The 27,697-nt window shown below is 43.4% G+C and overlaps 1 protein-coding gene across 1 annotated transcript in view; it reads right to left on the minus strand.

Moving 5' to 3' along the window:
* Positions 1 to 23,468, minus strand: part of LOC149458200 (pulmonary surfactant-associated protein D-like) — a 36,813-nt gene extending 13,345 nt beyond the window's left edge. Inside the window, exons 1-4 of the mRNA XM_089682490.1 lie at positions 23,330 to 23,468; positions 17,391 to 17,569; positions 16,421 to 16,528; positions 4,268 to 4,348 (exon numbers count right to left, since the gene is read on the minus strand). Coding sequence (XP_089538616.1) covers positions 4,268 to 4,348; positions 16,421 to 16,528; positions 17,391 to 17,553 — 352 coding nt within the window. The 5' untranslated portion in view covers positions 17,554 to 17,569; positions 23,330 to 23,468. The remainder of the gene's footprint in view (positions 1 to 4,267; positions 4,349 to 16,420; positions 16,529 to 17,390; positions 17,570 to 23,329) is intronic.
* Positions 23,469 to 27,697: the final 4,229 nt, after the last annotated feature.

The raw sequence follows: 27,697 nt of genomic DNA on the forward strand, positions 1-27,697 counted from the left end.
TGGACAGATGAAACCAAGATTGAGTTGTTTGGGAAGAACACACAACACTATGTGTGGAGAAAAAAAGGCACAGCACACCAACGTCAAAACCTCATCCCCACTGTAAAACATGGCGGAGGGAGCATCATGGTTTGGGGCTGCTTTGCTGTCTCAGGGCATGGATGGATTGTTGTCATTGATGGGAAAATGAATTCCAGAGTTTATCAAGACATTTTGCAGGAAAACGTACGACCATCTGTCCGCCAACTGAAGCTCCGCAGAGGATGGGTGATGCAACAGGACAATGACCTAAAGCATACAAGTAATTCAACAAAACAATGGCTGCAACAGCACAGAATACGCCTTCTGGAGTGGCCCAGTCAGAGTCCTGACCTTAACCCGTTTGAATTGCTGTGGCATGACCTTAAGAGAGCAATTCACACCAGACATCCCAAGAATATTGCTACACTGAAACAGTTTTGTGAAGAGGAGGGGTCCAAAATTACTCCAGATCGTTGTGCCGGTCTGATCTGCAACTACAGGAAACGTTTGGTTGAGGTTATTGCTGCCAAAGGAGGGTCAACCAGTTATTAAGTCCAAAGGTTCACATACTTTTTCTCCCTGCACTGTGAATGTTTACATGTTATATGCAATTAAACCATGGCAACATCTAATGTTTGTGTAGTATTATGTTCTGCAGACTGTGTTCTTCTATTGTTGTAACTTAGATGACGTTCAGAGCACATTTTATGCCCAATTCATGCAACACTCCACATAATCCCAAGGGGTTCACATACTTTTTCTTGCAACTGTAGAAACAAAGAAAAACTTTTTTTTTCAAATTTTTTGCTCTTTTTTTTTTTTTATAGTGCAAAAAAGAAAACACCCAGTGGTGATTAAATACACCAAAAGAAATCTCTATTTTTGTGAAAAAAATTATAAAAATTTCATATGGGTACAGTGTTGCATGACAAGGCAATTGTTGTTCAAAGTGCAACAGCGCTGAAAGCTAAAAATTGGCCTGGGCACAAAGTGCCCAGTAGGCAAGTGGTTAATCTGTTCCGAATGACGGGAAGAAAAAAGTGTGGAGAAGGCTTGGAACAGCTCATGATCCAAAGCACACAACGTCATCTGTAAAACATGGTGGAAGCAGTGTGATGTCATGGGCATGCATGGCTTTCAGTGGCAGTGGGTCATTGGTGTTTATTGATGATGTGACAGAAGCAGCCGGATGAATTCTGCAGTGTTTAGAGATATACTGTCAGCCCACATTCAGCCAAATGCAGCAAAGTTGATTGGACGGTGCTTCACAGTACAGATGGACAATCATCCAAAAAACACTGCAAAAGCAACCCAGGAGCTTTTGAAGGAAAAGAAGTGGAATATTCTGCAATGGCCGAGTCAATCACCTGATCTCAAACCAATTGAGCATGCATTTTACTTGCTGAAGGCAAAACTAAAGGCAGAAAGTCCCACAAACAAAGAACAACTAAAGACAGCTGCAGTTAGAGCCTGTCAAAGCATCAGAAAGGAGGAAATCCATTCTTTGGTAATGTCCTTGGGTTCCAGACTTCAGGCAGTCATTGTCAGTAAAGGATTCTCAACAAAATATCACAAATGAACATTTTATTTATGATTATATTGATTTGTCCAATTACATTTGAGCCCCTGAAAATGGAGGGACTGTATAAAAATGGTTGCAGTTCCTAAAATTTGTACTTGATATTTATGTTCAACCCCTTGAATTAAAGCTGAAAGTCTGCACTTCAAATTCATTTGAATTGTTTCATTTTAATTTATTCTGGTGGCATTTAGAGCCAAAAGTATGAAAATTGGGCACGTGTCCAAATATACAGTATATGGACCTAACTGTATACATTGATGTGGAAAAGTATTTGTCCCCTTCCAGATTTTTTTTTTTTTTGCATATTTGTCTCACTTCAATGATTCAGATCATCAAACAAATTTTATATTACACAAAGTTCACCCGAGTACATACAAAATGCAATTTTAAAATGATTTTATTTATTAAGGAAAAAAAAACTGTTCAAACATGCCTGGCCCTGTGTGAAAATGTAATTGCCCCCCCCCCCCCCCATGCTAAATCATGCATGAACTGTGATTAGCCACACTTTTTGGAAAGCTGAGTTAAATTTCACTTGTGACACCCTGACCTGATTACTGTGATTACTGCCAGACCTGTTGAATCAAGAAATCACCTAAATAGAAGCTGTCTGACAAAGTGGAAAAAGTGAAGCACACTAAAAGATCTCAAAAAGCAACACATCATGCTGCTATCTAAAGAAATTCAAGAGCAGATGAGCAACAAATTAATTGACAAGTATCAGTCTGGAAAGGGTTACAAAGCCATTTCTAATATACACAAATGGGCTAAGATGATCCAACAAATACCAGAGAGCGCCAAAAAATGCTGCAATGGTGGAGCCAACAAATGCTAGGAGAATCATGGGAAATTCAATTCAATCAGATTCATAGAGCTTATTAGGCCTTCAATACCCTCCTTAAATTCCCCCCTTCTCCCTCAAACTGATTGGTCTCATGCCTGAAATGCAACACATCCCTTCCCAACTTTGTTCACAATATGTGGTCTTGCCCCCACACATATAGCAGTTTTGGTAGCAAGCTGTCCAGTACATGAACAATACCACAGGGAATTCTAAAATTCTTCACCCAGTATTTTGTATTTTCCATAATTCCATCCCTATGGAGAAATATGATAGACCCAAGCCATCAAAATGGGAAGATTACTGCTTATTGGGTAAAAAAAGGCCATGCTGTCTAAATGGCTGCTCCCATTGATAGCAGACCTAAGAAAAATATAATCCCAGCATATGCTAATAACAAACTAAATACTAAAGACAATTTAGACCACACCAAAAAGATTATCTCATAAGAGAACTTAAAATAGCTAAACATGTCATGGCCCGCTTTCACTACACAACATGGTATACCTTGGTGAAATCATGGGCACTCTAGGTAAATTACATGCACTCTAGCCAGACCCTCAAACACCCACAATTTTTTTTTATTTGGATAGAGTGGAGAAGGGTTAAAACCCTTGTCAAGTGTTTATTGCTGTCTGAACCCCCCATTAGACTCACCTTCTTTATTTGTTCATTATACCATTATCATTGAAAGTGAAAGCAAAAGAAAATTCCCAATTTTGGGTTGTCCGCAGAAAGGTAATAGAGGGGAAATCTTCCAATGGGGATACTATTTCTAGTGACCTGAGAGGCCCCAAGGGACTCTCTTAATTTGCAGGGGTTTCCTCTCACTTCCTGTTTTGTCTATGGGACAGAAAGTGAAGGGAAATCTCCCCAATGGGACACAAATGGCAAACGAGGGGATTATAAACCTTCCTTATTCTATCCAAAATGGAAAAAAAAGGTTTGCTTTTAGTTCTAGTTTAAGAAATCCCTTGGCACTGGCCCTGAATGTGTACAGGCAGGCCCCGAGTTAACAACATCCAACTTAGATATGGCTCATACTTAAGAATGGAGAGAACGTGACATCATGCTGAACCCTGAAAACAGCCGGTTGGCCATCTTGCTGCTCACCACATGTTGCCACCTACTGTCCAGCGGACCTGTCAGCAATCCCACACCATTGCATGGTTGGTTAACCTTCCCCTATGCTATCCAAAATGTAAAAATATTTTTTTTGTGTGGAGTCACACTTAAATGTACCTGCTCTAACTTGGGGACTGTCTGTATCTAGATGGAGATCTAGTTGATGCTTAACTTGTCCAGTTCAAGGCAATGTGTTTCTTATGTATATTTGGTGTTTTATGCATTTTTAATTCTTTTATTCTTTTTGAAGTTTAAAAAAAAAGTTTTTCTGTTCTACGCTTCATGGCCTCAAACCTTCACACTGTTTTGTGATAAAAACTGACATATTTAAGACTTGTACTACTTCTATACTGTACATGCTTCAGTGTCTGTAAGTACATTTATATTATGCTTGTACAACTGCTTAAAAAAAGAATTAAATTTAAAATTTACATTCTTAGAAAAAAGAACGCCTATACTTTAATGTGTAATCTGCTTTAATGCAATATGAATGGATGTCACCAAAGTCTTCAGTCAAAGTAAATGGCTAAACTGATGCCTCATTGTCTGTCTGATTAAAGCAGACCCAAGTTTATAGTTTAGGTCCTATAAAATGGGAATTGGGCATCACTTCCTATCATTCTTACCTACACAGTGATCACTAGGACAATTTAATTTGGCCAGTGAAAGATATCAAAAATGTCAGTATTCAAAATTACCTTTTTTTAGCCATTCAATTTTTTTTTCTAAGGAAGAGATTTCACTTTCCAAACCAGCAATTTTCTTGGCACAGTCTGTGTCTGTGAATGAATTGCATAATATTGTTACTAAATATAAATAAAATATGAACAACAACATTTATCATTTTACACTTTTCTGTCCATTTTCTAGAACAGGACTTCAGCAACAACTTTTTTAATTTTTTTGGGTAATGGGGGGAAGGCTAAGAACTGTAAGGTTTCATTGCTTTTCCATACAAGAGATCTTTCTTCACTCTTCCCCCTCTGACACAGCATCTTTGACAGTTGTTGGAACATTTCCCCTTTGTTCATGTTCCGGTAAAAAACAAAATAAATCAAATGTATTTCCCTCCAAAACCAACTTTTATCCAACATATCTATTAGCTTAGAATTGGGTCCTTGGTACATCTAAAATCTGGAAAAAATTTATCAGAAATGGTTTTCATGGAAGGGTTAGAGCCAAATAGTCATTCCTCTATGAGGTGTAAACCAAGCTACAGGTTTCCGCATACCATATTATGTTTTTATCTATATTCTGGTTTCTATGCATTACTGTTGAGAGACTACTGATCCAAAAAGGTAGAGACTCTTCGAAACTTGCTATTATATTTTTACATTTCTTCAATATTGCATGCCTGGACCCAGGGGCGTATTTACCACAAGTCCTAGGGTGGCATTCTTTAGGGGGGCAGCACTGCCCCCTAGAAGAAGGGACATATGCGGCATGGGGACCAGGTGGGATCCAAGAGAGGCTGTGGACTGCTTGATGGTGTATGTAGAGTCCAACTGTCATTCCCAGGGATGTCCAGAGCTGAAAAGGTGAGTGTGTGTGTCTCTCTCTCTGTCGCCGTGGGGGGGTGGGTGTTAGTGAAAGGCTCTCTTGGGTGAGTGGGGGGATGGGGCAGGGGGGTTGTTGGTCATTGTCAGGCTCTCTCCATGAAGGGGAGGGGGGGTCTGGTTTTGGTCTGTGTGAGGCTCTCTTTCTGCCAGGGAGGGGGGGGCGTTCGATTTCTGTGTTGCCTAGGGCAGCACAAAACCTAAATACACCACTGCCTGGACTGTTACTTATTTTAAAGATAAATTCACCTTTCAGCAAAAAATAATAAATGCACATCTTTTTGTAGGTACAAAAAAATGTGTATTTATTATTTTTTGTTTTGGGAGCCTGTAAAGCATTGCACCAGCGATCAGCAGTCACTGTATCTGCTTGCTCATTCATCCCGTACAGGGAAGCCAATACCTTCTGACAGGAAAACTCAGTGAACTACCACAGTGCTCACAATGCCATGGTTGTTCATTGAGAACTACAAGCCGACAGCCACAAAAGGTTGCTGGGGCTTGTAGTCTTCTCATTCAGAGAACACTGTGAATTAATGATGCGGACAGGCAGGCGGAGCCACATTTTTTTTCTATTTTGACAGCTACAGAGCGGAGAAGATTCCCAGCTAGCTGTCACAATGGGGGATCAAGGGGGGGTGCGACGGCCAGTCCCTTCATAACATGTTACCTGTTACACCCTAAATATGGGTATAACATGTTACATGTTATAAAAGGTGAACAAGTCCTTTAACTCATGCTTTTATTTATTTATTTCCTTTGGTGTATTGACTTTAATGCTGTTTAATGTGATATTTACCAAGCGTAAGGGATAGTGCAATGACATGTTCAATATTGCATGCAAAATTTGGGAATAATATGTCACATGGCCCAAATACCGCATTTGATATGATTTAGGAAATAGAGACCTCTGTCACTTTAAGGGTTTAGTCATCAGTGTCTCTAGGCACTCTCACGTAACTTAGGATGTGATCCAAATCTGGGATTCATATTGCAGTTGGGGAGAACCAGGATTCTTTTATTCTGTTTCAGGTCTGTTTGCGCATCCTGTGGCAGTTTTTATTTATCAGTGAAATAGAAACTGGATCATCATTCTGCAGTTGAGAGAGATGCACAGATTGCTTTGCTATTGATAATTGACACAGTTATGCCTGCTCGTCATTAGGATGGTGTTTAGTGTCGCTTTAACCACTTGCCTCCAGCCGCCTACCCATACGTACTGGTATGCCACCATATACTTCCAGGTTTAGGGCTCTTTGTGTGCGCGCATCCATGAACATAGTAGGATTTTAAGAGACTGGCTTTGATTAAACAATTCCAAACATATGTTATACAAATAGTATTGGGTGTAAGGTTGTCAGAGCATTAACATTATGTTTAATCCCAACTGCGCTGCTGGACCTGGGGAACTCTACCGAAGTCCATAGGTAGGCATAGTGTAGACTTTGAGGTGCACAGAAGTTGAAAGGGCTTCTTGATGTCACCTTAGATTTGGCTTCAGAGAATCTAGCTTTCAGAGGATGTTCCCAAAGAACTGGAAACGTTCTTGGATTCCTCAAACATTTCCCAAAATACAATAATATACTCTGAGAACACTTGTAAAGTGAAAACACAGCCAAGAAAAAGGAAATCTTTTATCTGCACATTTTTTATCATCGTCCAAACAAAACAAATCCATTGATAAATGTGGAACACATGTTTTGGATGCCATGCTTTCTGAAAGGCAAGAATCAATTTAGTTTTCTGGGATTTCTGGTGCAAAACCTGATATATCGCATATGGAATATGTGCACAGTGATTTTATGAAAGGAAGATGATACATTTAAAAGAGGTTCCTGGAATTCTTTGAATTCTTTGAGAAGACTGGGGAAGAAATTGCCAAAATGATGATCAAGATTGGTGCACATGAAAACAATGTTGAAAGCTGTAGAGGTCAAGTGTACAATAATGTAGCCAATGTGTCAGGAAGAATTAAAGGTTGTAGCACTACCCCCTTGGGGGTTGCTGTTGAGTTTGGGCCCCCCTTTAGTCCTGCACAGCCAGTCAATCAGCATTTTTCACACACGTGTTCGTCCATGGACAGAAATGAGGCCTTGAGCGTTGTTTTTTTTTTTTTTTCTTTGAATTGAGGGGATTAAACTTGGATGGGATAAGGGGTGTATGGGATGCCTAAGGGAACCAAAATCTTGAGGAAAAACTTCCTGAACTATTCACAGCTTCTCCTTTAAGACACAGAGTCTCTGTTGGAGTGCTAGCCAGCAACTCCAGGTGTAGTACCCCAAATCCCAGATGCACTACTCTTTTTTATTTTTATTTATTTCTTCACCAATAGTCTGGTAACTTTCCTATCCTGAACAGGGAATCTGGCTCCTGTTCCTTCAGTTAAGGTGCACAGCCACTAGAAGGGGGCCACTCTGGTGCTCCTTCCCCTATCAACCCAGGGGGTGCATATGTCCTCACTTAGCTCCTCTCCTGCACAGCTTGTGGAATAGCTGCTGCTACCAGGCCTATCAGCTGGGCAGCTCCTTCCTTGCCATGCAGGTGATCCTCTCTCAGGGGACAGACGAGTCCTGAGCTTTCCTCCTCTCTGACTCCAGGCTCACAGGCAGGCCCCATCCCAGCAGACCTCCTGGCAGCCTTCTTCCTCCAGCCTCACATTTTCCTCACTCCAACTCCTCCACTCCCTCTTACTGAGCAGACTCCAACACCTTTTAAGGGAGTCCAGCCCCTTGCCAAGCCTCCTGTTGGGGATTGGCTGAGGTTCCTCAAATGTGCGGCTAACCACTCCTCATATCCACCCACTGCCTCAAAGGCCCTCCTCCAAAAGCCTCATAGCAGGGGAAAATTCCAGAGGACTTGCCTGCAGAGCCTCTAAGTCTTGACCAAAATTTTACCCCTCTGACTATCTTGCCTGAGCTGCTAATCAGCTCCTTTCTAGCCATCAGGGATCTAGCTCCACCTAGCACCATCATGTATAATATAACCCATATTTCATATGGGGCGAATGGTATCTGGGAACTTCCCGATTCTGATAATCTCTCCACCCGCAGACTCCCACAACCACTAGCCAAAAACACCTCCCACCATGTTGAGGGCATGTAGCCTGGTATGGTTCATAAGGGGGGGGGGGGAGGGACATGCTCATTCTCCCTCTTTCTTGGCCACACAGGCTATATAACTGAAATATGGGCCTGGAATTGATTTTCTGGGGGACCTTATGCACTTTTTTTTGTTTATTTTTGGGTGAGATACCCCCTAAAAACCCATACCAGACTCAAAGGATGTTGCATTTATTTTTGGGGGGGGACTCTAGACTTTTTTTTTCCTTTTCGCTGTAGGGTGTGCTACACAAAAAGTGACATTTACAAATAAAAGATATGATACAGTTTAAATTGCCAGAAAATAGCATTCCTTGAAAGCTTATTTTTTCCCTTTAAAAACAGCACACAGACCTCTATTAAGGTCCCCCAAATTACCCTTGGATTGAACTGTGTGCCATGACATGTCATTTGCTGGCAATTCAAATGTGCATCTCTTCACAGGCAGGATTAGGAGACCCCCCCAGGCATGCTATTAAAAGGAATTGGACATTTTTAATGTTTCACTTTAAGCATTTAAAAAATCACTGTTCCTGGCTGAATGGATTTTTTCAAATGTATCTTGTCTTGGCATATGTTCTTCAGGGTAGTGGCCACCCCTTATTTTTTTGACACTCCCTTGTCTATAAGCCCAGAAAATTGCCATTCATATCAAAAGTTCTTTAAATTTCACTCAGACCAAACCCAGTACAGTTAAGCTCATAAGCAATCATCAGCCATTCTGAATAGCCTGGCTCTTCTGCTCATCAAGCATGAACTTTCAAGACTGTTGAACTTTCAAGACCTTATACTGTAAAAATGTTTGATTGAAAAAAGACACTAAGAATATCTGCTACATGCTGGAGAAAGAAATAAAATATCACATGAAAACACACTTAGATTTTTGTTATCCTTAATTTGTTTACACACCATGTTATTTGTCAGATGGCTGTATGGGGACCCATGATTTCTATTGGTAGCCTCGGTGAGCAACATGGCTGATTATCTGCAAGCAACAATGAAGCACAGTGGAAGTTCCCTGCAAGTCTGGGGCTACATTTCTCTAAAAGGAGATGATGGTTTGGTTAAACTTTATAGCACATTGTTCAAACCAGAAGGGTGAGTACATCTTGTGATGGAGAAAAGTTAATGTAGGGGACAGTGCTGAACAGGAGGTGAGTATTGAAACCAAACTGTTTACAGTGCCTTGAAAAACTATTCATACCCCTTGAAGTTTTACACATTTTGTCACGTTACAACCAAAAACATAGATATATTTTATTGGGATTTTATGTGATAGACCATCACAAAGTGGCACATAATTGTGAAGTTGAAGAAAAATTATAAATGGTTTTCAAATTTTTTTACAAATAAATAGGTGAAAAATGTGGCATGCATTTGTGTTCAGTGTCCCTGAGCCAATACTTTATAGAACCACCTTTCGCTGTAATTACAGCTGCAAGTCTCTACCAGCTTTCACAGCAAAAGAGTGAAATTTTTGCCCATTCTTGAGCCCCATCTCAATCCAACGATGTGCATGAGAGTCTCTCCTGGGTCTCTCTCACCTCAATGGCTCACACAGCAGCGGGAGCCATTGGCTATTGGCTCCTGCTGCTGTCAATCACAGTCAGTGAGCTAATGAGGACAGAACAAGGGATGTGGGTGAGCCACGCTCTGTGCGTAAAGGACAATGTCTATTTGCAGAAGTGTGGTTAAGGAGTGAACCTGCTTGGGGGCGTGGCTTGACTTCAGCCAAGATGGCAGCTTAGAACCGGAGCTCTGGCACCCGGCGGAGAAATTCAGCGACTCACAGCTTTCAGGGGCTTTATAATCTTACCCCGACCCAGCGGTCTGACTCCCCTATCCCCAGGCAACATGCCCAGGAAAAGAAAAGAGGGTCACCAACCCCCAAAATTGACGGCCTACTTCTCCCAGTCGCAGCAGTGGCACCAGCTCACATTCCTCCTCTCCAGTGGTTCCTTGATCTTCACACAGAGATCAGAATAACTTCCATAGAAACAATCCAGACTCGGCTGAAGCATCACAAGCCTCCACTCCTTCAGTGAGAAGTCCAGGATCACAATGGATTACTCTAATTTGCAGCAATGTGAGGTGAGTTCTAACCCTGACTCACAGGAGGATACCAGAGAAATACCAGAATACATTACAGCTTTTCCCACTTCTAATCAACCAATTTTAGATACTACTCTAAAAGATATGCTGATTTCTCTCAGAAGCACTATTCACACTGATATGATGGCTTGTATGCAAAAGTTTAGCACTGAGCTCACTGCTGTAGGGGACAGAGTAAATCATATTGAGGAGTGAACCTGCTCAAGTGCTCCCATAGCAAGACGCTTGCTATTGGGGCACTCGGCAGGAGAGAGGAGCAAGGACCTCTGGTGTGGGACCCAGGAAAGAAGAGGATTGGGACTGATCTGTGCAAAACCATTACATAGAGCATGTAGGTATAGCATGTATGTTGATAACAAAATTACAACCTTCAGAATCACTTTAATATTTATTTAGTCATCTGGATTTTTGTCATCTGGATCTGGAAAAATTTCTTGGTACTCGCCTCACCTTCTGAAATAGTTTTTTGCAATATTTCACCGTTCCTCCTGAGGAACTCCTTCCTTTCTTGTACTGCCGGGACAGGGGGTTCCACTGGTATTTCCGGAAAGAAGGAGGGGTGATATCCATAGTTGGAGTAAAAAGGGGACTGCTTGGTAGCCGAGTGAATGGAATTATTATATGCAAACTCCGCTAACAGAAGGAGAGATACCCAGTCATCCTGTGAATATGAGGAGAAGCATCGGAGGTATTGTTCCAGAGTTTGGTTCGCTCTGTCCGTCTGTCCATTTGTTTGTGGGTGATATGCAGAGGAGAAGTGTAATTCAATCTCTAATGCCTCACACAGAGCTTTCCAGAACTTGGATGTAAATTGTACTCCTTGATCGGATACAATATTGATAGGAACGCCATGCAGTCTTACTATGTCTTTGATGAAGGCAGAAGCAGTTTCCGTGGCGGAAGGAGTCCCTTTCAAGGGAATGAAGTGAGCCATCTATGATAGGCGGTCAACCACTACAAAAATAGTGGTGAATCCCTCCGATGGAAGAAGTTCCACAATAAAATCCATGGAGATCATATTCCAAGGTTTTTCCGGTACGGGCAAAGATTCCAACAGGCCCCAGGTCTTGGCTTTGTCAGATTTGTTTCTAAGACACACTGCACAAGATTTCACATAGTTCTGGCAATCTTTCTTTGAGTTTGGCCACCAGAAGGAACGGGAGACCAAATTTGAGGTCTTGTGGATCCCGAAGTTACGTGCTAAGGGGTGATCGTGACACCTTTTGAGGATAAGAGTCCTGAGTTGTTCGGGCACAAAGATTTGTTCCTTATGAAAATACAGACCACCCTTTAGCTGAAGATGCATATCTATGGAGGGTGGATGACCGTCCACCACTTCTCTTATTTGAGTTACAAGATCTGTTTGCAGAAGTAAAAAGGTCTTGGCTGGCAAAATCGTGTCAGGTTCAGAGTGTACGATTGGGTCGGGAAACATACGGGAGAGTGCGTCGGGTTTACCTTTCTTTGATCCAAGACGGTATGTCAAATGAAAGACAAAGCGGGAGAAGAATAGTGCCCATCTTGCTTGTCGTGGCCTTAGACGTTTTGTGGTCAAGGTTTTTGTGGTCCGTGAAGATGAGAATAGTATGGGATGCTCCCTCCAGTAAGTAGCGCCATTCCTCAAGTGCTGCCTTGATGGCTAACCGCTCTCTGTCTCCCACATCATAGTTCCTTTCAGAGGTATTTAACTTCCTGGAGAAAAATGCAACAGGGTGCAGAAGGGATTTGAGTCCCTGTCTTTGTGACAAAATGGCTCCTACAGCATTCTCAGAAGCGTCCACTTCGAGGACAAAGGCTAGAGCAGGATCTGGGTGCTTCAGGATAGGTGCAGAGGTGAACAAGGTCTTTAATTGTTCAAAGGCTGCTTGGGTCTCAGGAGTCCACCAGAAGGTAACATGTTGCCTGGTTAGCTGTGTTACTGGTACAATGATCCCAGAAAAGTTTTTGATGAATTTCCTGTAGAAATTTGCGAATCCTACAAAACGTTGCACTGCTTTCCTGTCTCTTGGAAGGGGCCTTTCTAATACAGAGGACACCTTTTGGGGGTCCATAGAAATGCCCTCGGGGGTGATCACAAGTCAGAGGAACTGAATAGTCTGTCTCTCGAATTCACATTTTTCAGCCTTTGCGTAAAGGTGATGTTGGCGTAATCTATCCAGAGTCTTTTTTACATGATCCCGATGTCTTTCAATTGAACTGGAAAAAACTAGGATGTCATCCACGTAAACGATAATTAATAGATCCAAATAGTCCCGAAATATATCGTTTACAAGGTGTTGGAAGGTTGCTGGGGCATAACAGAGACCAAAAGGCATCACCAGGTATTCAAAATGCCCGAAGCGAGTCCGAAAAGGCCGTCTTCCTTTCGTCACCTTAGCGAATTCTAACTAGATTGTAAGCACCTCTCAGATCCAGTTTTGAGAAGAAACATGTTCCTTTGGAATAACTCAGGAATTAGAGGAAGGGGATAATGATTTTTGACCGTTATCTTATTCAGGTCATGGTAGTCCACACAAGGTCTGAGGGTGTGATCCTTCTTCTCAACAAAGAAGATGCCAGCTCCTGCTGGTGATGTAGAAGGCCGAATAAGCCCTTTTTTCCAAACTCTCATCAATATAACCCCGAAGGACCTCTAATTCTACTTCGGATAGGGGCTTAATTCGTCCGAAAAGAATTTTGGCGCCGGGCAGGAGCTCAATCGGACAATCATAGGAGCTATGTGGAGGAAGAGTATTGGCACTCTTTTTATTAATTATATCCAGATAATCATGGTAAACAACAGGAACCAGTTTCATGGTCTCAGAGTGAATACTAAGAAGAGGGGTTGCTGTGCTTGGTTCTCTAGGAATGCAGTGATTCATACAGTATTCTGAAGGAAAGAGGATCTCTCCAGACAACCAATTGATGAATGGGTTGTGTGCTCTTAGCCAGGGCATGCCGAGAATAATTGGAAATATCGTGGAAGTAATAATATCCAGACAAAGAAATTCCTGGTGTCCCAAGGAGGAGTGGCATAACATTGGCATGGTCTCTTGTGTCACAGGGCCAGAACTGATACCAGAACCATCCACTAGATGAACCGAAAGTCTTTGTGCCTTGGTACGGAGTGGAATCTTATTCTGGGTAGTGAAGTTTGCATCCATAAAATAACTACAAGCACCAGAGTCTATAATGGCCGGGACCGTGATCGTCCTTTTGGCCAGTTGTAGTTGAAGGTGGAAGGAGAGATGTGTTCGGCTTGCTCCTTGGGGATGCATCATATAGAACCAGCTAGGAGAGGGCTTATGAGGTCTTACTGGACACGTCACTACATAATGACTTGCGTCACCACAGTAGAGACAGAGATTGAACTGAACTTCTGTCGTCGAATACATTCTGCAGAGGACAACTGTGGTCTCCAAAGGTTCCTTCGAGATGGATTAAGATGTTTTCTTTTATTAATAGGTAACTCTGATGGAACAGCAGTCGTAGAGGGCACGGGGTCCCCATTTCTGAACATATCAGAATCTCCCCATTATTTTTCTCATCCTGTCTCTCCCGAATCCGATGGTCAATGTGGATAGTCAGGTCTATCAGGTTCTCCAGCGTGGTTGGTACCCCCACTCGGGCAAGCTCATCTTTCAGGATGTCAGAAAGGCCAAGGCGGAACTTTTAGTGGAGAGCAGACTCATTCCATTGAGTATCAGAACTCCAGTTGCGGAAATCAGTAGCATATTCCTCAACAGGCCTTTGGCCCTGCTGTAACTTGCTGAACATAGATTCAGCAGTCTGACGCAGGAAAGGATCAGCATAGAGTTGTGCTATTGCTGTGAAAAAAGAGTCCACTGACGTTAGAGCCGGATCATGTTGCTCACGAAGGTGGTTTGCCCAGGATTGTGGTTCATTGCCAAGAAGTGTGATGATGAACCCCACTTTGGTGCTTGGTGATGTAAAAGTCCTTGGAAGCAGGGAAAAATATAGCTCGCAGGAGTTACGGAAAGTTCTGAACTTCCTGCGGACTCCCTTGAAAAGCTCAGGCGTAGGCGCCCAGGGTTCCAGTAGGGAAGGAGTTCCAAGGATCATACTGAACTCTATTTGAGTGGTTACATCTGAGGCTGCAGTGAGATCCGTGGCTGTGGGGTCATTAGACTCGAGTAGCAGTTGACTCTCCAGATGCTCAAAGTTTCTCTGCAAATCTTGCACCAAGTAAAACAAGGCAGACACTGATTGACAAATGTCCCCCAATGTAGAGGCCTCCCTTTCAGACTTCATCATTGGCTGACTGGTACTGTCACATACCTTGATGGGAGACTGAAATGACGAGGTCGGCCTCACATGTGCCACTAGCCCAGACCCCGCTGGAGTTGGCACAAAGGGAGTCTAGGGACCAGGGGGACAAGAGCACCAGTGGTTGTTGTTTGCAGCTCTTGCAGATGATGACCTTGGAAGGCTGATGACCCTTTGATTCAGGCACAGTAGTAGCAAGCAGAGCAGGTCTTGTAGTTTGCCAGGTGTGCACCAGAGCAAGGCAGATAATGAGGACAAGAGACAGAAGCAGTGTCATGAGAATAGCCAGGGTCATCAACAGTCGGGCAGCATGGTACAAAATCAGAAGGAAAGCCAAGGTCAGGAGCAGAGCCAAAGTCAGGAACCAGTATCAATCAGGAGAGCAATCAGAGTCAGGTCAGGAACAAGCTGGGTCGGTAACAAAGGAATCGCACAGGAACAAGCAGGACACGGGGGAGCTCAAGACCAGTCAGCACTCAACATGGGCAGAGACATTCTTTAAATAGGCCGTCTGGTGCCAATCTTCTCCGTGCGTGTGCGATCGCTCATTTCTGCGCGTATGCGCACGACCAGTAATTCTTCTCCGAGAATTCCTATGCGCATCTCTTAGCGCGATTTGTCTTGCCGGAAATCCCTTACACCCAGTTTCAGCTTAACAGGTGTTGAGGGAAGGAGGTAGCATCAGTAAATGTGACATCTGCTACTTAGAGGTGGTCTTAATGACCTCCAGTTTCATTATCTATGAGCTGAAGGCACTTCTTTTTGAATTTGGTGCATTTTTCTGTACAGGCTGATGGCAGGACTTTTTTGTATCTGGTGCAGAACCTTTTAACAGGCCATACAGTCAAAAAGTAGTTCTAATGCGTTACTGAATTCCCCTGAATAAGTACTGCACTGATACAACTAGAAACATTTCTGTAGGCTGCTAGCTAGGCTAGGTAAATGTGGTTCTTTTTGCCTCACCTGTAATCAGTGAAGTAGTTAGTGGTTACTTTGGGCTGATCTAAGTTTCACTGGCTGCAGGTTCCACTGTTTCCCCCTGCCTTTTGGAGGATTATGGAATGTAGTGGGCTGGAAGAGCCTAAATATTTTTGTGGACCCAGCCAATCCCTTGTGGATGGTGACCAGTAGGTGGCCAGGGTGCATAAATAGTCTGAGGCAGCCCTGTTTCTGTCCAGGAGGAGAGGTTCCCAACCTAAAGGGCTGCTGCCCTTTAGGGCAGTCCAGTAGCAGATCTACATGTGCTCATCAAAGTCTCAGATATGCTAGAGTGGGGGCCAATTCTACTAAAACTTGCTGGAACTGTTTAAGGGATTTCACACAGCATCTGGTCTGAAAAGTTAAATGGAGTAATGTCTGGCTGATATTAGAAGGGGGCATCCAAGTATCCAGGGACATTGTGAGTACAAACCTTTGTGGAGGATCCTAGTGACTGTGTGCTGCTACTATCCCTTTTCCTTTTTGCATCAGTGCCAGTGTTCTCAAATTGAGAACTTTTCTCTGTGGTGTCTCAGCATTGCTCGGTTCCTTAGTGACTTCTGAAGGAATTGTACTAAGAAGCTTTGAGGAAGTGATAAGTGTCCTTTTGTTTCTATATTGTGCTCCATGAGGTTCCCAAAGCTGCCCTGCATCCTATTCAACTTACATTAAAGCATCAAAAATAACCCTAGACTGTTCATTGAGCCAGAAGAGTGCAAGGGGCACAATAAGCAATAGAAACTGCTCCATGTTCTATATGTCGGAAAAAGAGGGAAAATTCCAGATTGTAAGCCACTATCCCCAAAATATCAATTAGATGAATGTAATTGAATGTAATTACCTGCAACTCCAGTATTTCCCTTTTCCCCTGGATTGCCTTTTGGCCCTGCTTTCCCTGGAGGACCCAGGTTTCCTTTTTCACCTGGATTTCCAGGTTCCCCACGCATACCTCAAGAAAACATAAATAATATTAGCAGTTGGATATTTTTTATGTGTTGTAGTAATAAATATAATTTTCACAATATGGATTCATGCACACCGATGACTAGGGCCATACACCACCTAGATCACTGTGTTTCTGCAGTGGGTATGGCCATATGTTTCTGATCAGTCATGGACTATAAGCCTGTAAAAATCAATGATAGGCTGACACCGTCCGCATCTATTAGCATTTAATTGCACATGTAGCATACTGAATGGAAAAAATCTATATGTATGTGGCCAGCTTAAGTGAACATACAGTCTGGAAAATAAATATTCACTTTGTTAAGTGGACAGCAGCAGCTATCCCTAGAAAATCAACCTTTTATGTGGTTTACAACTAAAATCTTGTAATTTAATTAAAGCTGAAAATTAAAATGGGGTTCATGCAAAACCTAGCTAAGGCTAAACCGACTCCCACTCCCTTCTAAACCTATTCTATCTATGCCTGTAGAGAAAACATCTGTATACTTACCTATTCTGAAGCAGCTCCGGTCCAGTGCTATGAGCTGTAAGCAGCGGCTTCTGTGTAGAGGAGGAGCAGCTGACAACAGATGCCCCAAAGTAAGTCTATGGGTAACTGCATCTCCTAGGCATTTCCAGCCAATGTCAGTGATCTCTCCTCTACACAGCATCTACAGGATAGGTAACTATACAGATCTTTTCTTTACAGGTTAGATAGAATAGGCTTAGAATGGCGGTGTGGGTAGGTTTAACCTTAGCTAGGTTTTGCCTGAACTTCCCCTTTAAATTAAGTTAAGGGCATATGAATTCCATGTTGGAAATACAATTGCCAATATATCTTTGTTGAATGAAACAACAGATCTCACCTGGATCACCCTTTGGTCCAGTACCCCCATCTCTTCCATCTCTGCCATTTAAACCTGGAAGACCTTGTACAACAGAACATGTGGCCGGAGTTTCTGAATGACTCAGAGTAAAAAGCACAGCTACAACAGTTAGGATACATACACACTTTGTAAGGTGTTTCATGATTCAACTGTTCAACCTGGAATAAAATAAAAGTATATGTTTCATTATGGATAGCTGTTAACAGTCATTGAAAACAAAGAGAGGATTGCAATTTTACTGGAAGGGCAACCTTATTATGGGTAAAAGGCTATGAAGCTCTATATGAAGGAAATGTAGAGGGCAATTGTCTCCTGATTTCTATTACTATCTAGCAGCCATATAATCATTATAAATAATTATATACTCTCTCTTTCTCTCTCTCTCTGAGTGTGCAGCTTGTATAACAGTGTAAATTTTCTGTCCCATCAAAATAACTCAACACACAGCCATTAATGTCTAAACCGCTGGCAACAAAAGTGAGTACACCACTAAGTGAAAATGTCCAAAATGGGCCCAAAGTGTCAATATTTTGTGTGGTTACCATTATTTTCCAGCACTGCCTTAACCCTCTTGGGCATGGAGTTCACCAGAGCTTCACAGGTTGCCACTGGAGTCCTCCTCCACGACGACATCACGGAGCTGCTGGATGTTAGAGACCTAGCGCTCCTCCACCTTCCATTTGAGGATAAAGAACCAGTGAACACAAATGCTCCTTCGCTTGGGGATGGACTCGATACAGGCTACAACCACATTAAGAATGTCCTGAAACAAGCACACCTTGCTGCCCTCAAATAGACTGGGGGAATCTAAATATACTGAATGAGGAAAGAACAAACCGAAGGCGCACAGGACTAGTGCATTACCATAAAAAATGTTTAATAAGAAATAAAGTAGGTGTGTACTCACAAACGACAATAAAGTCAAGGCACGTCATAAAAGAACAGCTTGGTCAACACCGTGCTGAGTAACAGTCCGCAATAGGGAGTGTAGACATCCAATAGGCTGACGTGTTTCGAGGACTTGTTTCTTCCTCAGAGCCAGTGATAGGGAGTGTAGACATCCAATAGGCTGATGCGTTTTGAGGACTTGCCTCTTCCTCAGAGCCAGAGGCAAGTCCTCGAAACACATCAGCCTATTGGATGTCTACACTCCCTATTGCGGACTGTTACTCAGTGCGGTGTTGACCCAGCTGTTCTTTTATGACGTGCCTTGACTTTATTGTCGTTTGTGAGTACACACCTACTTTACGTATTAAACATTTTTTATGGTAATGCACTAGGCCTGTGCACCCTCTGTTTGTTCTTTCCTCATTCCATTTGAGGATGCCCCACAGCTGCTCAATAGCATTTAGGTCTGGAGACATGCTTGGCCAGTCCATCACCTTTACCCTCAGCTTCTTTAGCAAGACAATGGTCATCTTGGAGGTGTGTTTGGGGTCATTATCAAGTTGGAATACTGCCCTGCGGCCCAGTCTCTGGAGGGAAGGGATCATGCTCTGCTTTACTATGTCACAGTACATGTTGGCATTCATGGTTCCCTCAATGAACTGTAGCTCCCCAGTGCCTGCAGCATTCATGCAGCCCCAGACTATGACACTCTTACCACCATGCTTGACTGTAAGCAAGACACACTTGTCTTTGTACTCCTCACCTGGTTGCCGCCACACACGCGTGACACCATCTCACGAAGTCCGTTTATCTTGGTCTCATCAGACCACAGGACATGGTTCCAGTAATCCATGTCCTTAGTCTGCTTGTCTTCATCAAACTGTTTGCAGGCTTTCTTGTCCATCATCTTTAGAAGAGGCTTCCTTCTGGAATGACAGCCATGCAGACCAATTTCATGCAGTGTGCGGCGTATGGTCTGAGCACTGACAGACTGACCCCCCACCCCTTCAACCTCTGCAGCAATGCTGGCAGCACTCATACGTCTATTTCCCAAAGACAACCTCTGGATATAACGCTGAGTACGTACACTCAGCTTATTTGGTCGACCATGGAGAGGTCTGTTCTGAGTGGAACCTGTCCTGTTAAACTGTTGTATGGTCTTGGCCACTGTGCTGCAGCTCAGTTTCAGGGTCTTGGCAATCTTCTTATAGCCTAGGCCATATTTATGTAGAGCAACAGTTCTTTTTTTTCAGATCCTCAGAGAGTTCTTTGCCATGTGGTGCCATGTTGAACTTCTAGTGACTAGTATGACAGAATGAGAGCGATAACACCAAATTTAACACACCTGCTCCCCCATTTACACCTGAGACCTTGTAACACTAACAAGTCACATGACACCAGGGAGGGAAAATGATTAATTGGGCCCAATTTGGATATTTTTACTTAGGGGGTGTACTCACTATTGTTGCCAGTGGTTTAGACATTAATGGCTGTGTGTTGAGTTATTTTGAGGGGGCAGCAAATTTACACTGTTATACAAGCTGTGCACTCACTACTTTACATTGTAGAAAAGTGTAATTTCTTCAGTGTTGTCACATGAAAAGATATAATAAAATATTTACAAAAATGTGAGGGGTGTACTCACTTCTTTGAGATACTGTATATAGCCCTTAAAATTTCCACTCACCCGCTTACATTGGGTGAGTAGAACTAAGGTGGGGGTGAGCAGCACCAGGACTAGGGGTGTGTGGGAGGGGCAGCGGTGGGGGGCATTTACAAGGACTGATCTCTTGTATGGCTTTCAATGAAGCAACTGAAAGCCGCAGGAAGGAGCGGAGGAGAATTGGATGCCAGCTGCTTCATTGAGAGACATACAGGAGATTAGTCCTTATAACTGCCCCTCCGCTGCACCAATCATTGCCAATTTGTTTCCTTATGCTCCCCCCACCCACTTTGTGCTCTTCAGTGCCCAGCCCCTTCCCCGATCCTCCCTACCCTGTGCCTGCCCACACTCCAGTTCCTGCAGCTTCAGGGGATGTGTGGGCAGGAAATTGAACACAGAGCAGCCAACAGCTTTGATGCTTCTGACTGAGTCTGACCTCCCTTCCTTCCACCCACCCACCCCTCCCTTCCTTCCACCCATCCCTCCCTTCCTTCCTTGCACTCACCCACCCCTCCCTTCCTTCCTCCCTTCTTTCCTTCCACCCACCCACCCCTCCCTTCCTTCCACCCCTTCCTTCCACCCACCCCTTCATTCCATCCACCCCTCTCTTCCTTCCATCCACCCCAACCTTCCTTCCACCCATCACTACACTCCTTCCTTCCAGCCCACCCCACCCCTTCCTTCCACTAACCCCTCCCTTCCTTCCACCCCTCCCTTTGTTCCTTCCACCCATACCTTCCTTCTTTCCACCCATCCACCCCTCCCTTCCTTCCACCCCTCCCTTCCACCCTTCCATTCTGCCCTCCCTTTCTCCCCTCCCTCTCCTCTTCCACCATCCCTTCCACCCCTCCCTTCCTTCCACCCCTTCTCCCTTCCTTCATTCCACCCCTCCCTTCCTTCCTTCCACCACTCCCTCCCTCCCTTCCTTCCACTCCTCCCTCCCTCCCTTCCTTCCACTCCTCCCTCCCTTCCTTCCCACCCTTCCTTCTACCCCACTCTCCCTCCCTTCCCACTCTTCCTTACACCCCTCTTTCCCTCCTTTCCTTCTTTTCATCCCTTCCTTGTACCCCTCCCTCCCTTCCTTCCACCCCTTCTTCCTTCCTTCCTTCCTTCCTTCCTTCCTTCCTTCCTTCCACCACTCTCTCCCTCCCTTCCACCACTCCCTCCCTTCCTTCCATCCCTCCCACCCTTCCTTTCACCCCACTCTCCCTCCCTTCCCACCCTTCCTTCTACCCTTCCTTCCACCCCTTCCTCCCATTCCTCTTTCCCTCCCTTCTTTTCACCCCTTCATTCCACCCCTCCCCTCCTTCCTTCCTTCCTTTCACCCATCTATTCCTTCCTACGCTCCCCTCCTTCCACCCCTTCATTCCTTCCTTCTACTGCTCTTTCCCTCCCTTCTTTTCACCCCTTCATTCCACCCCTCCCCTCCTTCCTTCCTTCCACCCATCTATTCCTTCCTTCCACCCCCCCCCTTCCTTCCACCCCTTCATTCCTTCCTTCTACTGTTCCTTTCCTTCCCTCCCTTTCTCCCTTCCTCCCTTCCTTTCACCCCTCCCTTCCTCTGTTTCTTCCATCCACCCCTGCCTTCCTTTGTCCCTTCCACCCCTCCCTCCCTCCCTCCCTCCCTCCCTTTTCTTACTTTCATCCCCCCCCCCCTCCCTTTCTCCCTTCCTTCCACCCCTCCCTCCCTTTCTCCCTTCCATCCATTTTCATTCTTCCCTTCCCTTTCTTTCCTTCATTCTGCATAAAACGTTTAACAGTGCCATTACATGAGATAATTTTTGAGTGTGTGTTTAGGGGAGGAATTAGGGGCGGGGCAGTGTAGAGGTTGGGTGGGGGAAACTGGTGGCAAGTAACTCTTAAGTCCTGGCTAATAGTTCAGGACTTTAAATTTTGATCCCTATATACATATACACACACACACACACACACACACACTCAATGGCCACTGTATTAGGTTCACCTGTTCAATTGCTTGGCAACACAAATTGAATCAACCAATCACATGGCAGCAACTCAATGCATTTAGGCATCTAAACTTGGTGAAGATGACTTGCTAAAGTTCAACCCAAGCATCAGATTGGGGAAGAAAGGGGATTTAAGTGACTTTGAACACGGCTTGGTTGATGGTTCCAGATGGGCTGGTCTGAGTATTTACAAACTGCTGATCTACTGGGATTTTCACGCACAACCATTTCTAGGGTTTACAGAGAATGGTCCAAAAAAATAAAATATCCAGTTAATAGCAGATGTGTGCAAAAAAATGCCTTGTTGATGTCAGTGGTCAGAGTAGAATGGGCAGACTGGTTGCTGTAACATTTAGATGGTAGGGTCAGAATTTGGTGTAAACAACATGAAAGGATAAATGCATCCTGCCTTGTATCAATGGTTCAGGCTGGAGGTGGTGGTGTAATGGTGTGGGGGATATTTTCTTGGCACTAGCAAGGTGTACTTAAGTGGCCAGTGAGGGTATACACACACATATATACAATATGAGATAAAGATGTCCTATAAATGTAATTGCTTAAAACTTACTTGAAGTGATCCATATTTATTTACACATTTCAGTAACTCTCCTTTCATGGAGAAAAATATAGAGAGTAAAAAATAAATATAGCATAGCATATACAGTACAATTTCTACTTAAACCATACTGTAATTTAATAAAGGTAATTAAAAATTACTTATCCTTTTTTTAAATGCAGCTGCTGTAATTTTCTATCATTTCAATTTAACACGGCTCCTAGAGGTGCACAGAACACCCCCAGAAATGTCATTTTCTGCTTGTGTGAAGAACTCTGCACTAAGATACAAGTCAGGATTCAGCCATCCTCTGCAAAACAAATGTCTTTTTTTGGTGAGATACGTCGTATGGGTTTTGTCACATTTAAAGAGGTGCAGACACTGCAGCTTTTCACATCAGAGCACTCCAAGTGCACCAGCTAATTAAAATCAATTAGTCACTTTCATTCAGTCATCATTCTTTCATATCCGTAGCCAAAAAACTTGGTGAAACAGAGCATTTCTTCAAAGTAGAAACAAGTAGGAATCTAACAAAGTTTGTTAACATCCATGCAATGTACATTGGTCACGTAGAGGGGGATGTTTTTCCTGCTTAGCAGTACTGCACCATTACTGTATGTCAATAGCCTGAGCAGATTGGAACCAATAGGCAAAGGCTGAGTTAATCTCAACTGGAAATAAGAAATAGACAAATGTCTTTTAAAAGTAGTTTCTATTCATTTGTGCATAAAAGATACAATAATCAAAGTCTGGAATGTCAACCAAATAAAATTATAAGATAAAACATCACATCAAAACTACTCTCAGGTAAATGTTGTAAATATAAAGCAAAATATGTACTTACTGTAAGAAACCTTTAATTCCTTGTAATACTGTACTCCTGGACATGTAAATGTTACATGAATTTTAATTGCCTGATTATTATTTATAGTAGCTTGGCTTTCAATTTACCCGCATCTTCTCCTAACCAAAGTGGTCCTGAAGTAAAGCCGCTCTATAAAGCTGTGTGATGTGGCTGTTCATTTTATTTGCATGAATATCGATTATTCTACATAGTTTTGAACTTTGTACCTTGAAATAGGTCAATGCTTATATCTCTTGAAATAAACACTGCGAGGTACTGGCTGGCAGGATTGTGAATGGTATATCTATGGCTCCTAGGTTTCTCACATACAGAGAAAGGGCTCCAGGATTTGTAGATACATTTGTATCTACAGATGTATAACAGATGTTATGAAGAAAATAAATCTTTGTTTTTCCAGATCTTAATAAGCTCCTGTCTGGGTCCTGGAGCCTGGAGGTTTTGTAGAGTTTTGGGTGTAATACAGCTTCCATCCCTAGGTCCTGAGCTATTTAGGAACTGTTATAAGTTTAGTAATTTGCTTAGATGAGCAGGTGTTTAGTTTTGTTCTGTGACATGGACTTGCTGTACAAATCCCTCCTGCAATGAGCTGTTTACTGCCTTGTTGAATATGAGTGCAGGACATATTTGCTTGAGCTATTCCTGGATGTCCCTATCTATTGTATGGCTTATTAATACCACTACAAGTTGAGCCTATCCTTCGTACAGACATATCCCGGATTGTAGTTTTTGTACAGCTAATAAAAAATGTGGATACAATATAATAAGGCTAGGTGGCAATTATACATTCATATATCCCTACTCAAATTAATAGACCAAAAGACATCCTGTAATAATAAGAAAAATGTCTATGAATCATATCCTGTTTTTGGTATGTTTTGTCAGAATAGTTCATGTACCTGAAAAGGGTGCAGAGATACATGTCTTATCACAAAATATTTAGGCAGAAGGAAACACCCCTGCCACACCCTCATAATACCAACCATGATGAAATAAAGCTTCAAGAATGATCACTTAACTTTGTTTTATAAAATGTTTAAAAACAACCAAAAAAATGTAGGGCAATATGAATGAAGGGAAATGAATACCAACTGATTTAACCACTTGCCTACCAGGCACTTATACCCCCTTATTTACCAGGCCAATTTTCAGCTTTCAGCGCTGCCGCACTTTGATTGACAATTGCGCGGTCATGCAACATTGTACCCATATGACATTTTGATCATTTTTTTCTCACAAATAGAGATTTCTTTTGGTGGTATTGAATCGCCACTGGGTGCTTTACTTTTTGCGCTATAAATAAAAAAATGCAAAAAATTTGAAAAAAAAAAAGTTTCTTTGTTTCTATTATAAAATTTTTCAAACAGGTAATTTTTCTCCTTCACTGATGTGCGTTGATGAGGCAGCACTTATGGGCACTGATAGGCGGCACTGATGGGCACTGATAGGCAGCACTAAAGGGCACTGATAGGCAGCACTAATGAGGTGGCACGGATAGGCGGCACTGATAGACAGCACTAATGAGGTGTCACGGATAGGCGGCACTAATATGCAGCACTGATAGGCGGCACTGATAGGTGACACTGATGATGGGTACTGATAGACGGCACTGACTGGCATCACTACTGGGCACTGACTGGCGGCACTGACTGGCACAACCCCTGGGCCCTGACTGGCAGCACTGCTGGGCTGCACTGGTGGTTGGCACTGGTGGGCATCACTGGTGGGTGGGCACAGGTGGGTGGCACTGGTGGGCACAGGTGGGTGGGCACAGGTGGGTGGCACTGCTGGGCACAGGTGGGTGGCACTTCTGGGCCCAGGTAGGTGGCACTGCAGAGTGGCACAGGTGGGTGCACTGCTGGGCACAGGTGGGTGCACTGCTGGGCACAGGTGGGTGATCTGCTGGGCACAGGTGGGCGGAGCTAGTGGGCGCACTGCTGGGCACAGGTGGGCGGAACTTGCGGGTGGCACTGCTGGGCACCGATCATCAGGGCACTGATCATCAGTGCCCTGATGATCGGTGCCGATCCCCGCACTGACAACTGCCGGTTCTCGGCAGTACTTTCCTCACGATCTGACAGCGTGAGGAAAGTGCAGCCGAGAACCGGCACTTGCATTTCCCTCTGATCAGCGTGTCATTGGACACCGCTGATCACGTGGTAAAAGGCCGCTGTGATTGGCCTTTTACCACATCACGTGATCAGCTGTGTCTGTAGGACACAGCGATCACGGAGATCGCCGGGTGCGCGCCGAGTGCGTTCTGGGAGGACGTCATATGACATCCACCCAGAACTGGCCGGCCGCAGTGCAGCCGTCATTTGGCTATCTGCGGTCGGCAGCTAGTTAACTGTTTCCCAAAGCAGCCAAATTCAAAGCATGCCATGAATGATGATTGTTACTATTGCTTGCGCTTAACCAAACTGTCAAGCTATCAAATTGCTGGTGTCATCACTGATCACATGGCAACTGCATATCACAGAGGCTATGAAGGTAGCTCCCTTGGCTATATAGGAGGCTTAGACATAAGGAATCAAAGCCCTTCTATTACCAAGATGGCCCCCTCCACAAAGAGACACAGTGTAAAACAAGGTATGGTAAGTCAGTAATGGGGAAATGATCAGCTGAAGGGAGACCACAGACATTACCTGTGACTAGTCCTGCCTTTTGTGGGCACAGCCTCCAGAGTTCAGTTCCTCTTTATTACAAAAACATTTAAAAGTGGTGCTTTTCTAATAATGGTTTTCAGTAATGTTTGGTATTACCCAGCCATGTTGATGGAAAATACTGTATATGATGGTTTTAATTTGTAAGTTTTACATGTTATACATTTTATCTGTTATACATACAGTATCTCACAGAAGTGAGTACACCCCTCACCCCTAGGCCATCTTTATGTAGAGCAACAATTCTTTTTTTCCAGATCCTCAGAGAGTTCTTTGCTATGAGGTGCCATGCTGAGCTTCCAGTGACCAGTATGAGAGAGTGAGAGCGATAACACCAAATTTAACACACCTGCTTCCCATTAACACCTGAGACCTTGTAACACTAACATGTCACATGACCCCGAGGAGGGAAAATGGCTAATTGAGCTCAATTTGGACATTTTCACTTAGGGTGTACTCACTTTTATTGCCAGCGGTTTAGACATTAATGGCTGTGTGTTGAGTTATTTTGAGGGGACAGCAAATTTGCACTGTTATACAATCTGTACATTCACTACTGTACATTTTAGCAAAGTGTCATTTCTTCAGTGTTGTCACATGAAAAGATAGAATAAAATATTTACAAAAATGTGAGGGGTGTACTTACTTCTGTGAGATAGTGTACATCATTCAGAGAATACAAACACTTTGTGCAACGTCGTGTAACAGATCTAATTACTTTTAGAATATCTCTACAGTTACTTAGAGTAGCAATGAGCTGAACTCCCCTGAGTTCAGTTTGAGCAGGGTTCAAACAAAAATGTTTGGATGCTAAACTGAATCCTGAACCTGAATATACATTCGAACAATGAGCTCATTTCTAACTTAGAGTAATCATTTGTATTGCAGAAAATATTTATGCAGTCACTAATATTATTATGCATCATATTTATTTGTCTTGTCCGGTTATATTATGTAGCATACGTTAGATTTTACATGTATCCCTTATTCTAGGCTGCAAGCTACAGGCATGCTAAGTGTACTATTGAAAGAAAGTTCAGTACTCTTGAAATGTCAGAGTATTTGCGGTCACGTTGGAAAAGCACACTTTGTACTTTGTCTAAATATTTGTTTTCTTTTTAGTTCATATCTGTGTATTGTGGCTAGAGATGAGCGAATCGAACATGACGAAGTGGAATTCGTTTAGAAGATTAGGAAAAATTCGATTCGCGCCGAATCCGAAAATTAGCAAACTTCGGATGCACGAATCAAATTTTCCCAAAAATGGCGGCGACATGTGTGGCGACGGAGCGGGGATCTCTGGGAAGGCGCGCAGACAAGGCGCGCTGACCCATAATGCATTCATTCATGACATGTGATCGCATTAGCCAATCAGCAGCCAGCCAGCCAGCCAGCACTGTGTAATGGTGGAGCTATAAATCGCGGCCATCTTAGAATTCTCCATTAGCCTCCGGTCATTCAAGAGAGACAGACCTGTCTGTTTTAGGGACAGAGTTAGGGCCACAGAATCGTTACTCAGGGACACAGAATCGTTACTCAGGGACACAGAATTGTTACTCAGGGACAAAGAATTGTTACTCAGGGACACAGAATCGTTACTGAGGGACACAGAATCGTTACTGAGGGACACAGAATTGTTACTGAGGGACACAGAATCGTTACTCAGGGACACAGAATTGTTACTCAG

Source organism: Staurois parvus, unplaced genomic scaffold, assembly GCF_062004578.1.
Source record: "Staurois parvus isolate SC_StPar_1 unplaced genomic scaffold, SC_StPar_1.0 ptg000291l, whole genome shotgun sequence".
Taxonomy (NCBI): domain Eukaryota; kingdom Metazoa; phylum Chordata; class Amphibia; order Anura; family Ranidae; genus Staurois; species Staurois parvus.